The sequence below is a fragment of the Hyposmocoma kahamanoa genome, unplaced genomic scaffold (genome assembly GCF_003589595.1).
Source record: "Hyposmocoma kahamanoa isolate Upper Pololo Valley unplaced genomic scaffold, ASM358959v1 303, whole genome shotgun sequence".
Classification (NCBI taxonomy): domain Eukaryota; kingdom Metazoa; phylum Arthropoda; class Insecta; order Lepidoptera; family Cosmopterigidae; genus Hyposmocoma; species Hyposmocoma kahamanoa.
In genome coordinates, this window is record NW_020653784.1 from 1,206,383 (window position 1) to 1,221,675 (window position 15,293).

Sequence of the window (15,293 nt, forward strand, 5' to 3'; positions counted from 1 at the left end):
CACCTCAATGCGGTCATTGGAGAAGACGTGGCGGTACACAACGACATGTCTTCCACTGCACGCATCCAGCGGGTTCTCGCAACCTTATTCACTTAATTCTTTGTTATTGATTAATAAGAGATTGATTTTTTAGATTGACTAATTTGTAATAGAATATAGTAGCAAAAAAATCCAAAAGGATGATAGAAAAAAACCCGAACAATCGTTTCAAAGTAAATCGGACAAAGTATTTATTCGCGAATTAATTGATTTTGATAATAAAGGAGACAACACACTTTTCGAGCGCAGAAGCGGCAAGAGCCGGCCAGAAATTTTTTTATCTCCTTGCAGTAACAATGAAAAAGACGTTGCGCATTTTGGTTCTGCTCGGACCGCCAACGCGAAACACACAACCTCTGCTTCACTATTATTTTTTTATTTGTTTTAGCTGACCGGTTGAAAGGCTTATCCGCACGTATCAATGCGGACACGTGACTATCAGTGTTCTATGTCGTGACGTGATATTCGCACTCCTCAATGCTGACGCCGACGTGTGCCGTGAGTGCTAGTTAAAAACGATTGTGGTGTCGCAGACAAAACTAGAAATTCGCGTCAGAACACAGCGGCCGATGGAACTATACTGACCTTACTAACACTGGCAAGCATTGTACAAAATATACATACACGGCTCTAATCGTCACGTGTCGGCAATGACAAGTGTCGGTAGACCTTAATGCAATTATGTGTCGATAAGAGTAATGACTTTTTATGTATGTAGTTACTACATGAATATACACTTGTATATTCGTTGCATCACTAGTTGTTCTTAAAACTTTCAAACTGTTGTTGGTTACTGATCGTATATACAGATGTATTGGTGACACAACGCAAACATCCATCGACCTTTGTAATGAACAGAAACCGGAATAACCAGACTATGTTTATCTAAACTTTAACTAATATACACAGAGCGCATAATACCTCCGTTTGAAATCGCAGAATTATTGCATTGTATTTTGTTCTATATTTTTGATGTGTATTATGCCACTAGTGTATTTTGAAGATAATAATAATGATGTGTTAGATATCTACACCAATTTCCTGGTCTCAAACTGTGGAATCACCTGTATTACAAGTACCAGAGCAGCGAAATTCACTATGAGGCACTTCTCAGAACACCCAGGTCAGAACTAATTTAGAAAAGTTCATTTCCTAAATTGATCTTACCGCGAATCGAACCGGGGACCACGGGGCAAACCGTTGGGCCATTCAGACTATTTTATTTTGACTTTTTGCCTTTTATTTACATTTTTTTTATTATATCAAGTGACACACGGTTACACGCCTGTCTATAACAGTTGCAATGCCACTCAGAGTTTTAATTCGCAAAGATCTGAGGGGCACTGCCACTGCGTCCGTCACCCTGATACATAAGTTGACAAGTCCCACGTGCCTGTAATTTCACCAGCGCCCTTGCCCTTCAAAACCGGAACGCAGTAATGGTGACATTACTGCTTGGTCGCAGAAATAGGTAAGGTGGCAGTAGGTACTTCCCTGGACGACCTCTTTCCCAAGGAGCTCGACTGCTTCAAAGGGAGGTATTATCAATTCTATGTGTATTACTTGAAATTTAGATAAATATACTGTACCTATTTCGGTGTCTAGTAATGATATACAAAGCTGAGCAATTCTTGTAAAATACATACAATTTTTAACAGAATAATGTAACTTTATTTATTTTAAAGACATTCCTCGCGCAAACACTCCAAACAAATTGAGCATATCTTTAACAACACTGTATCAATGTCATTTGTAAACAGTTTATTTGCAACAAAACTATTAAGTTGGTAAAGAGTAAACGGTTAAACAACAGTCTCTGTTACTTTGTTTAATATGAATGATGTTTTGAAAAAACCTGCGCGCAGCGTAACACCGCCTGTCGGCAGCCTTGCACCTGCTTTTGTGTATTTTTAATTCTCCAGATTGCAATATTTCTTCCCACTTACTATTCAACTGTGATGTCGACATTTCGTCCTTTTATAGAACTTAATATAGTTCAGTTCAATCAATTTTAAACAAAAACTAAACAAACAAGTCACTGACCCGACCATAGACGATTTAGTGATGGCCAATTTTACTGCCAACTACAAATCAATCAATTAATTGAATGAATCGTTTTGTTTAATCGAATTTAAACGAGCGGTTTTCATTGCATAACCTATAAGAGCATATTGAAAATTTCCGAAATTTTAATTTTAAATCTTCGTTCATATCCTTACACTTAGTACTCGTTCGATTGCGTTTAAAAATTTTCGATTTACTAATCGGTTACAGAAACTTTAATCGAATGAAATGAATGGTTTTTCCGTACAGCGCTATGCAACCACAGACTATTCACATATCTTTAATTAAAAAATACCTCACTTTTTGACTACCATTTTTCAAATACGATTTTACGTTTTATTCTAATGAACATTGTTGGAAAAAATGCTGAGGTACCAAGTCAAAATCTTCGAAATATACGTGAATTTGATTTATTGAGTGATTACTTTAGAAATTCAACCAAACAGTTTTGTTTACATTTCGTTTAAAATGGACTGGAACAGACTATATATATATACTTAGAATAATAACGCATAGAAACCTAGTCCGCACATGCTAAGTGAGGCAAATTGAAGCGCTCCCAAAGGGCCTACACGAGCGGGCGGGCCTTCAGTGCTCAAGGTCAACTTTCACCGCTAACAAAAAATGACGAAATGTGCGGTAAATGAGTGTCAAAATACGTCGGACAAACATAAAATAGATACTACCATCACATTCCACAAGGAAGAAACGCGTTTCAACTTGTATTTTTATATAAATATTCACGAAAACCGAAAATTAACCTACTACTAAAACTAGCCTACATGAATTTGATTTTTGCCTCACTTGTGACAGTTCGTTTGATATGAAACTATCATTCTATGCGTTATTATTCTAAGTATATATATAAGTAAAGTAACATAATAAATATAAAATGGTAGTAATCGAGACTAAACCCGTTGCTGGAAGATCTTAAGTTAAACAGCTTGTAATTAATAGTTTACGTAAAAATCGTGTGTAACGGTTGATTTCCAATTTAACTACGTTTGTTGCTGACCTCTAAACTTTATTCGAATATCACTATTTTCTAAAACATAAAACTGTTAACGACATTATTGTTATCAACCGGTAATTAATGTAGTTTTGACGATAATTTTGTAAATACTAAGATGGAGAGGGAAAACTAAAGCCCCGGTCTGGCGAGGTCGCTCGTTCGATCTTTTTTGTATCAATAAACGGGTTATAGTTAAAGAAATATTATTTGCACCGATGAATGTTATCTCTTAGAACGAGTCATCCTTTCTGTTACAATAGGGTAATAAAACCATTAACACTTCTTTTAATTATAGCGTACACTGATTTAACGATCTTAATCCGTCGTACCGGTCATGAGTTGCTTTTTCTGAATTCTAGTTTTCAATTATCTCTTTAATAATAAGGTCGTTTTTTAAACAGCAGGTAAGTACGTTGTAAAATATCGACTGCCGGCTGTTTTCTTACTAATTCAATAAGTTGTTTACGCAAGATTGTCAAATTTAGAATTAAGTGCCAATGCGTAATAGTACATTGTGTATTAACAGAACGGTATATAAGAAATTGCGAACGAGGGTCTATTAGAAGCCCGAACCCAAAGGCTGAGGGTTTTAATAATTCGAGTATTGATTTTTTTACCATCCGCCATCCGTGATTCATACAATGTTTTTAATCACATTTGCGAGGAAATAATTACAACATAAATATGGTTCACAACACAACAATTAGGTATGGATTTTGCAAGTGGTGGGTTTTTCGTTTTTTTCTAAATTCTTCGCATACATCCATGATCGTATGTAAAACAAATTTGCTAAACTTTTCTTCAGAAATAAATAAATTAATAAAAAAAAATCTTAATAATAAGTATTTAAGAAGTATGCGGCTGAATTGCAATAAAATTTCTGTTTAAATAAAATTTTAAGCGAATGTCTCAGTTTTTTTAAGTAACCCCCTTGCTTGATCAAGTTCAACCTGACCTATGTAAGGAAATATGTCGTGCTACAAATACTCTTTACCGACCACGGCTATAATGAAAAGAAAAAGACCCGAGGGTTTTATTTGGAGCATTATAGTCAAGATAGCCACCATGCAATCTTACTATTTACGAGCAAATGTGATGAAAAAGTATAACTACTTGTTTGCACTATGCAGATAACACGTGCGTTACTGAAATTGTCCACTCTTCTGTCCTATTGTAATCTAAAAATGAAGCAGTAAGACGAATTGGTGCAAACAATATTTCGCCAACTATAACTGCCGAACACTTCTGTTTTTTCTGCGCAATTTATACATGGGCGAGAGTGGATTGAGTGATGACAATATAACAATTTTTAAGTGTACTATATATTGCTATATATCAGCACTACGCACTTGACGGATCCCGCGAGAATCTGTACCTCATGCGTCATCAAATATCGGTAATTTCTTGATAATGTGCAAGAGTGAAGTGGCGAAAGTATGAGACATGCACTTCTCAAAATGTCTGCACAAACGTTCCACACTGCTTACAGTACTTTAGATCACTGCACACTCACAATATAGCGTTGCATTACGTGTAACGCGCACTGCTTGTTCAACATGTTCGTGATCACACGCTTGATGTTCAGTGTCGGTGAGTCGCGAGCAACGCAGGGGACCTTAGGCCGCTGCGGTAACTGCGGCTGACTGCCGCTGGTCTCAGAACCAGTACAGGTCTTTGGACGTGTCCTGGACTTGCGCCTCCAGACCTGCAACAACACGAAACGTTATCATAAAGATTCTACAGCACATCTGGGATATTAACAAATCATATTTTCGTATCGTACTCGTATATCACGTCTTAACATAATAATCTCAGTAGAGAGTACTAAAAAACCGACCTCAAAAGTTCATAGAATTACATCTATTTGCCAAGTTTTATTGAAATCGGCTACCTGAAAGTGCGCGACGTCGGATTTATCGCCTAGTTTACTACCCTTTTGAGGTGGAGTATTTTCTTTAAATATCAATGGGACCATTACCGACATACCCTCTTTCTAACAAAAAATCATCAAAATCGGTTCACAAATGCCGGAGCTATCGCGTAACATAGATACAAAAGAATTATAGACGAATTGAGAACATCCTCCTTTTTTGAAGTTTGTTAAAAAAATGGTCACAAAGGCGGTAAGTAGACAATTACAAAAAGAAGGACGGAGTTTGTTGGCCCGAACATTTGTAATTGCTGTTCCGCCCTTATGGCATATAAGTACAACGTTTCTCAGACACTTGAAAGAAAGTAAAAAATAATATAAAACTTAAAAACTTTATAATTCATTGATATTATATTTAGAAAAAAAATATTGAAAGAATAATAACGAGCGTTAAAACTTTTTGCCTGGACTATAATTCTGTAAATAAAACAATAAACTTTTAAATTTATGTATGTCATGATGTCTATGAGTGTCTATGTCCCTTGTAAAAATAATAAATGAAATAAAACCAGTATTTATATAGATTTTAATATATAAATAAAAAAAGTCCAATGTCGCGGCGCGAATTTAGCTGAAGTCGAGTTGGTAGTTGGTGTGAATCCCGTAGGACATTATACTATGGAAGTAACTAAAGTAAACTAGTCTAGCAGTACTAACATCGGTAAGCTCACATGATCTGCGGACTGCGTATGCAGCGGAGCTTAATTTGCTGGCCAGGGAAGATATATGTGGATTGATAGATGAAGATATATGGAAAAACAATTGAACTATAACAAATCAGTTTTTGATCACCGCTAGTCTCGAGACTCGCTCATGTTTTGTTTCTTTTCAATTTATTAGAGTACAATTCAATCCAAAGTATTGAAATTTTAGTGATTAAAATGAAAATTTGAAAAAATAAGTTTAGTTTTACGTGCTTTCTGAATTTACACCACATACGTTTACTTCTCCTTTGTACCTATTATAATTTTATGAGCTTAACGAAATTATTTTAGTTCTTCGACAAATTAAAATAATCCAATAAAACAAAATTAGTGTTATCGTTGTCAATTTAGTATCAATAATATCAATAATAATAATAATAAATTATACTTAATGTACTTAAGACGAATCGCGTTTCGGAAAGCGTCATTATTTTTTTTTAGTAAAAAAAAAAGTTTATCTTCGGATGCGTTCTGAATTTGCATTTCATCAATTTTTATTCTTGCTGTACTTATAATTTTGTGTGATTATTGAAATTATATTAGTTCTTCGACGAATTAAAATAATGTAATAAACAAAATTAGTTATCGTGGTCAATTTAATATCAACCATAACAAGAACAAAATATACCAACGGATCTAAATTACATAAATAATGTACGACAAATCACATAATTGAATGCCATTATGATTTTTTTTATCGAAGGAAAAAGTTAGGTGCACAACAGTCCATCGTCAGATTCGAATTTCAAAAACCTTCCCACCCTAGCGTCTTAGACTATTTTTTTCCATCCTCTACGGCTAGCGTGCAAAAAGCTCTTTTGCGCGCAGATTTCTAATGAGAAAGAAAGCCTTTCCGAGCTAGTGAGGTGGAATAGTACATTGTATCACAAGGGCGGTAAATAGGCAATCCGAACAAAGGGACATTCAAGCAACGTGGTTTTAATGGCTCGAATGTTTGTGATTGTAGTACCACTATGTGGCATAACACTTGCGAAGCAAAAAGAAAATTAGACTTATTAACTCCAATTTTCATTTTTTTACTTTATAATTTATATTCATATTATATTCCCAAACTTTTAAGTACCAATCTCACAAATAAATCTTATGTAAAGAATGAACAGTTTTTTGAGCGTTAAAACTTTTTACTTTCGCTTTACGAATAAATAAAACCTAAAATCTCTTAAATGTACCTATGTGTGCTATGGTAACTAGTTACTCGTATGAATATCGATGGTTCTAGAATAACGCGGTGTTACAAAAACACCCAAATTAAACTATACTTCTTTTTTTTAAGAATTCGAAAAACTGTAAACAAAAAAACAGTGATCATAAACCTTTCCCTTCGGATAAAAAATTACAGTAAAGGAGAAACATCGTGAAAATTTATAACAAATGATGCGATAATATGTTATTATTTTATAAAACGTTTCCGTTTACTGTTTGGAACCTCTGCTTCTTTAATTTTTTTATAGTCTTTGAAAGAGATTAAGTGTGCAAAGGCAGAAATTTTGCAGTGAATCTTTATTAAATGCTACTAGTAAAAAAAACGTAATAATTAACATGAATATAGTCAATACGTTTAATTTGCTTACAAAATGACTGAATTACTTATATGGCGCGTGATATGATAAAAGACCCATAATTTCCTTCTGTCTAATGCTAAAAAAACCTATACTAGATGTTTAAAAAAAAATTGTAATAAGTAAAAAAAAAATAGCAGTCTAGATTTCAGCCACCATAAAGCAAACAGCAATAAAGTAGAAATAAACTCAGAGTTTTCTCACGTGTACGTTACAAAGCATCGTGTTATTGATCTCTCCAAGTATCGTCTGTGGAGTTTCGAATCTACATCTTCCAAACTCATACAGAAAACCGGTGTCTTAGATAGTAATTTGCAATGCAAGTTAATTGAATTTTTAGTGTAAGTAATTTATTTATACCATTTCTAATTAGTTTTACGACTTGTATGCTTGTTTTTTTGACTTTGTTAACTAAAAAAGTACTCATAACTGTAGAACGCATATTATAATAACAAAAAATATTATAAATTATAATTTAAGTACACAGTTCTTTATAATTTAAACTTACCTACTTCGAGAGTTATTTGGTTTTGAATTGAGCTAGATGGTATTTTTTTAATTAAGTACCTCTAACAAAAAGTGCAACGGTACATTTATATATTTAGATAATTTTAATAGCGTACATACGTAACAATGTTATTTTCAGAATAAGCGAAGACAATTACAATTCAAAGTTGTTACTATTTATGAGAAATACGGTCTACATGACAAAAGGGGTGCGGGAGGGTAATTGACAGGGTGTGATATACTGCGGGCGGGGCGGGGGCGGGCGGCATCGATCCGCGCCGCCCACTGTCCGCCGGCCGCTGCCCTCCCGCCCCGCCGCCCGCCCCGCGCACTGCCCACCGCTCTACAATACCCTATTTGCACAGACACCAGCACGCACAGGAGTAAAATATTCCGTCAATTACTAAACAAATAACCTTCGTAAATCAGCTTCAGTTGCGTTTAATGGCCAATAAATTAGTAGACACTACTTTTAAGGTTAATTAGTAGTAAATCATAAAAGCATAACGTAACATGTACTTAAAAGTATTTTATCGTCAATTATTTCTCTCATACAAAAGGCAGCATATTAAAACATGTTTAATAAGTTATACATACAGGTATATAGCTACTTATATATAGATAAGTTAGTCGAGATTAGATGCTACGTGTAGGTAAAGTAAGGGAGCGACCCCCGCCCGTCGCACACAAATGTAAACACACCATTTCCATTCTTTAAAACTGAGCAACTTTTAACTTTTTTTAAAGTATCATGTGCCGAGACGAACAATTCGTGGTCCTGGTGGTTGCGACACGATTGTCCATCTACCTTTTTCCTTTTTTACCTATTTCTGCTTGGCGACAGAAATAGGTAAGGTCGCAGTATTTTCCTGGACTAACTCTTTCACAAGGAGCTCTACTGTTTCTTCTAAGAAGTCTAATTTTATACTTATGTGGAGTAGCTATACCTCATACCTGTTTTGTGATTTTTATCCATGCATCAACAACGGCTATATCAAAGACCTTATTGAACAAACGTTTGGATACTTACACAAATGTCATATCTTTCTATCTTTAAAAAATGTTGAATGTAGTGTTCAGATACACTTTCGAATTTGAATTCGTTCTATTCTTGAGATATTAACTGTATAGTTCATAATTTCATAATTCGACAAGGAAAATCTTCAATTAAGTAATCTTCCATAAATAGTTAACTGTCACAGCTACAGGAAAACGATCCTAGAAGACTATCCATGAATTTTAAAGACATTTCGATTGGCAGTTACATTTAATAAAAAAAACGGTATAGTCAGCAAGATAAAAGACAAATATCACGAATTTTTTTTTTTTCATACCATTTGATCCCGTTTCCGGAGAGGACGAAAAATCACTATGAGACCAACTGAGGTAAAAGTACCTACTAGAAATGTCAGAAATTGCAAAAAGAAATTAAAAATGACAATGGAAATAGTTTTAAAATTCGTGGACAGTAAACATTTTCCCGTAGCTATGGCGGTTAGCTTAGGTAGCTGCCCTTACTGACCGTCTCAAATTTCCACCCTGTATAAGTATTTTTATATTTTTCTTTAAAAAACTGTCTCCGGCGAAAATGGCTCGGTCATTTGGAGGGTTTATTATTATTTGGAAACTTTGTAGTCCACCTTGATGTTGAGAATTTTATTTGTTATATCCTGTCAACATCCCGCTGCTGGGCGCATGTCTTCTTCAAGGACAGGGTTTTAGGTTATATGCTTGGAAGAGATAGGTGAACCTTCTCCTATGTGGTAGTATACTTATTTAATTTTAAAATAAAGCTATAACAAGAATGCAAATGTATTGTGAAAGTACTCACAGTTTTTGCCTCAAAATTAACTGCTATTAAGAATTATTATGTTCAATTATAAATCGGTTTCCTGTAGAATATATTGTACATATGTGTAGATATAAATTATGTCCAGGAGTAATGGCAGCGAGTCAGGCGTACGCTATCAATCACGGAGAAGGGAACCGACCGGAAGACAAAGGGGAGAATGGCCCCGCAACTCGCGGCACTACTGGGGCGACGCTCGGCGCAAGAATTTAATTTGTTGCCCCGCCCCGCACCCCCGTGCCCCCCACGAAATAATTAATTTTAATCGTCGCCATTAACGAACCGCGCGAGGTCGCTGTCAATCTGTTCGGAAGCTCCTCCTCGTCTGTTGAACACCGAGCGGCTCGCTAGCCGTTGAGTCGCGGATCCCGCCGGAACAGCACCGTGGCGGAGACGGATAGGGAACCACAAAGCGAGAATGCTTTGTTTTGTCACTCGGATGAAACGCTAAATCATCACAATTAAAATGTCTGTGCTCCACGCGAATGGAATTTCTTTGAAAATTAAAATGTTAGGTACCTATATTTTCCGGGAACGAGAAGCGCGCCCGCCACGAAAAATATTTTGTCATTATGCTGCCGTTATTTATTGTGTGCTTTCATCGCGCGCTACACGACCGAATTAACGAAATGCTTTGATATCAATGAACTCGCATTATTCTGACTGGAAGTCTCACAGGAAGAGCTCTCTCTCACTCGCGTTGCTCCAACAGGAAGAATGCTTTCTATTAATAATGTCACCGATATTAAAACCTGAAGTAAGTAAGGTATCACTAACCGGGTACGGGTGGGTAGGAGTAGGGCGCACAGGCGGCGGGGTGAGGCGCGTGCGGCGCGTGGTGCGCGTGCGCCGCGTCCAGCTGCGCGTGCTGCCCCCATTCGACCGGCTTGTACTGCGGCACGCCGCGCGACAGCAGCAGCCCGCCGTAGCCCGCCGCCGCCATGTTGTGGTGTGCCGCCGCCGCCATGTTGTGGTACTCCGCGGCGTGTCGGTGCGCATGTCCGTACCTGGAAGGTAAGCCGTGTCGTTCACCAATGCCTCCTGCTGGCCGAGGGCACAAATCGGTCGTTGAGCTCACCCCCCGTAGTGCTGATGCCAGGGATCGTAGTCGTAGAGGTCGACTGCGCAGGAAGCGAGGCCGGCAGCAGCCGCCGCATTAAAGAACGACGCGGGCAGATTGCGTGATGCCAGCGGCACGCCCTCTGCGCACACATTTCAAAATGCTAATTAAAAATAATAACGAGAATAAGGTGTCTACTAGAAATGGTCACAAATGAATTAATTGTTTCTCAAAATATTTCTCCGTTAGCGTTAATGCACTTTTTCATACGAATGAACCAATTTTGAAAACATTTATGCCACTCCTCCGTGCCAATTTCTGCAACATTTTTCATACTCTTCGACCGCCTCTTCAGGTGATGAAAATCGTTGACCGCGTAACTGGTTCTTAATTTTTGGAAATAAATAAAAGTCACAAGGTGCCAGGTCGGTCAGGCGGGATGGCTCATAAGGTCAACGTTGTTCACCTTCAAAATTCATTTGTCTGTCTGGCCGTGTGAGAACTGGTATTATCGTGATGCAAGATGATACGGCGTTTACGATTATTTTTACGGAGTTGATCAGTAACTTCCAGCAAACAAATGATCGTGTACCAATCACTATTCACGGTACAACTATTCTCTAATGCAACAGTAGCCACGTGTTCAGTTTTATTAAAAAATGAAGTAATCATCCGCTTAGAGGCACTTTGCACGCGCGCCACTTTGGTTGGTTTCGGCTCATCTCGAAGACCCATCCGCTCGATTGCTGCTTTGTTTTGGGATCGTAACTATAAATCCATGTTTCGTCACCTGTTACTATGTCCCACAGTAAATTTGCCGCCCCTTCATTGAATCTGGTTAGCATAGCATTACACCAAGTGACGCGATCCGTTTTTTGAGCCTCAGTCAAATTGTGTGGGATCCACGAGAGCACAGCTTTTTCACACCCAAATGTTTATGTAGTATTGATTGTATTTGACTCATGCCTATGCCTAAAGATGCCCGAATCTCAGGGTATGTCACATGCCTGTTCTGTTTTGATCATACGGCGCACAGCATCGATGTTTTTGTTGTTCACAGCAGTGGACAGGCGACCATCACGAAATCGCCACTGAGATTCACACAACCGCATTTGAATTCTGCAAACCAGCTATAAATAATCGTCTTGTATGGTGCTTCATCGCCAAAAGCAGTTTGAAGCCGAGCAAAGCTCCGCTGAGCTGTTAAATTACACTTGAACAATCAATTTCTACAATGACCCCACAATATAAAAACAAGTGACAGTCAGATGAAACAAATTGTATTCTACAGCCAAAGAGTTCAATTTTTAAATGTTGTAATTACTTTTAAATGTTGTTTATGTAAGTGACCAGTCCCGGAAACTTATAGTGCGCCCTAAGCATTTTTAGTTTTGAAAAAAATTTTTATTTAAAAATATTATATTTTTATTCATTTTATGTAGTCGACCTCTAATAAAACTACGCGGCCGGGCGTTAACCAACGAACCTCCTTTCTGCCTACATTATATATAGTTTTTTTTCTTGATACCAAGTGACGGGACGAACAAGTCCTGCGCCGGGTGGTAAGCGACACGCCTGTCCATAACAATTGCAGTGACACTCAGAGTTATAAATCACAAAGATGTGAAGGGCACTGCCGCGGCGTCCGTCACCCTAAGATATAAGTTGTCAAGTCCCATGTGCCTATAATTTCACCAGCACGAGACGAACAAGTCGTACGCCTGGTGGTAAGTGACACGCCTATTCATAACAGTTGCAGTGCCACTTAGAGCTTTTAATAGCAAAGGTCTTAAGGTCCCCTTCAACCCGGGACATAAGTTGACAAGTCTCACGTGCCTGTAGTTTCACCGAACACCTTACCCTTCCAAATCGGAACGCAGTAATGGCAACATTGGTGGTGGTAATAGGTAAGGTGACAGTACTTCCTTAGACGAACTCTTTCACAAGTGGCTCTACTGCTACTAAATATCATGCTGTTGCCAATTTGTTACAAGCGACACATTCTAGATACAGTATTGTAAAATGAATTTGAGAAATGCAACGGACTCAAACAAACGTTTCAACAGAAGAATTGCGATCTAGACTAGGCCTATCGATCAGTCCGTACGAGCATTCGTCGGCTCGCGTCCGCCCACGCATATTTATTTGATATCTTCTTAAAATACTTTATAAATTACTATATTCAAATTATTTACAGGGCTAGCCATTCATTGTCATCGCGGAATTCATTTACGTATATGTATTAGATAGTCGTCATTATGTTGGGGCGGACTAGCGACGTACAAATGGTAATATCAATCAGTGAGAACTTATAACTTTTTACATATAAAACCGGTGAAGTGGGAGTAGAACTCTCCCTCTAGAAAGTTTCGCACGATATGTAACACGTAAAGTTTCAGGTTAGGTTTTTCGTTTTGAAGAAAACCAGTTTTTTTCTAAAACTTCAACATTTCGAAATTATTTTAAACCATGACCATAATATACATACCTAGATACCTAGAGTAACTTTTCATGGCAATAAACAAGTTTTTGTCGAACTGAAATCTGACATGCAAAGGCAAATGGGGTCAAAATATTTTTGCCGCCATTTTCCAAAATGGCTACCATGATAGCGTTTTTTCGATTCTCGATAGAAAATGTGTGACTATAGTTAGAGTGCAGGAAGACCGGAGGCCGATCATCAGTGGAGGACAAAGCTCGGAATGTTCGAATACGCGTGACAAAATCCGACTATTCGCCGCAAAGGAAGTGAAGGCTTCGGTAATATTATAACAACAATAAATTAAAAACTCTCTTGCAGGCAGAACATCAAACCAAGAAAGAAAGGTTCTGAAAATACCTGTCTGCAGTTGGTAAGTACTACCACTAATGATATAGGCAATTACATACCATCAATTTACGCAGTTATAATCGTTTTTCTGTTCTCAACGCCGTGTAGGATTTCTGTTGACTTATAGATGAAGATAATCTGATCATTGAGCGGTTTTTGCCTGCACGGCGGACAGCGCGCAAAGCTCAGGGTCGCGTTCGCCACAGCGCGGACATTATGCGTTTTTGTCGCGCGGCTCCTTTGGCCCGACTTTTAAGTAATGGCCCACGTTTTTCCGATCTAATCGTCCCGCATCTTTAAGTTCCAAATTTCGATCGCGGTTTGAATGTGCAATATAATGTTGATGCATCAAATGGCCACCGAAACCTGTCTGAGTAACGTAGCGTCTTTCTGCGGTGCCAGTATCGCGTGCATGCGTTCGCGATGTAGTGTACACGCGCCGGAAACCTGTTCGACTGCATTTTCCACTCAGACTGTGTATTAAATACTAAACTGCTCGGTGCACTGCTGTTACGTCTTGCTCGCATTGTGGTAATTAAGGGCCCCGGCAACGAGCGCGCAGCGGCGGCAAATGAAGTGCACGGCAATTGACCAAAGGGACGACCGAGGTGGAACAGAGCAGAGCTGAAAGGTTATTCAGTGGAGGGGCAGCGGCGGGGCGCGGGACAGGGCGGGAAGACCGTAATTAAATCGAGAGTTTAATTAAGGCGGCCGCGGTCTTAAGAATAATATCCGCCCCTACCAAGCTATACGCCTGTATCTATATCAACCTAACTACATCCCATTGTCGGGCGGGATTATACTGTGAACGGATATTTAGGCCATAATCGTGGACAATACAGGTTGGTAACTTGAAGTTACGAAGCATTCCGGCAGGTTGAAATGGTAATTAGTAATCTCACATCATTTGAAAAGACCCTGTTTTAGGCCCCAGCTAGGTATGAAACGCAAGCGTCATACGTGGGCGTTTCCCCAACGTGCAAACAAATCGTTACTCCATAGAAACTTAACTAGATTAACACATTCGTAAATAGACGAGAGTCTGTAAAGCATATGTAAATATTCAGCCTTTTTCACTTGATAGCAAATAAAAGATGTAATGAGAGTGTCTTCTGCAACAAACTGGCTGGTTGTGCGAGGCGGTGCTCCGACCGGATTCCTGCGAGTTTTTTTGCCGACGGCGCGGGCGCGGCGCGGCACATCGCTCCCGCATCTTTCAATAGTTTACACGACAAATACCAGTCTCCTAAACAATTTGAAAATATTTCACGTGAAAATACGTAACCCCAAATAAATGTTGATTGGGTCTTCGCGACAGGATACCGACAGCGTTGGACCAGGAAACCAGCCCTTGGGTGGGTTAATTAAAGATACTTTTATAGAAAGAAAGGGTGAAAGGTGCACGTATAAATCAGCCCAACCACCCTTAAGGAACACCTTTTCCCCGAACGGATTCATTTGCAAAACTCAGCGATGGCCAGGTTCCTTATAAAGCCAGTGTTCTTACGAAGGGTCTGTGTTCGTGTCAATGCTACATTGGACGGAATGCTCTGATCTACCAGCCGATGATATCTTCAAGTCTAAGTAAAGCAGAATCCATCAAATAAACATAATTGTTGGTAAATTAAAAAAAATCACATTTGAAACGTTTTGACATTTAGTTTTACAATAGGTTTCAAACTTCCTTTATGTAACAACTAAGCACGAAGACATCGTTG

The 15,293-nt window shown here is 38.3% G+C and overlaps 1 protein-coding gene across 1 annotated transcript in view; it reads right to left on the reverse strand.

Moving 5' to 3' along the window:
* Window positions 1–4,012: 4,012 nt before the first annotated feature.
* LOC113229319 overlaps window positions 4,013–15,293 on the reverse strand; it is a 26,384-nt gene continuing 15,103 nt past the window's right edge. Inside the window, exons 2-4 of the mRNA XM_026462872.1 lie at window positions 10,764–10,887; window positions 10,463–10,692; window positions 4,013–4,820 (exon numbers count right to left, since the gene is read on the reverse strand). Coding sequence (XP_026318657.1) covers window positions 4,771–4,820; window positions 10,463–10,692; window positions 10,764–10,887 — 404 coding nt within the window. The 3' untranslated portion in view covers window positions 4,013–4,770. The remainder of the gene's footprint in view (window positions 4,821–10,462; window positions 10,693–10,763; window positions 10,888–15,293) is intronic.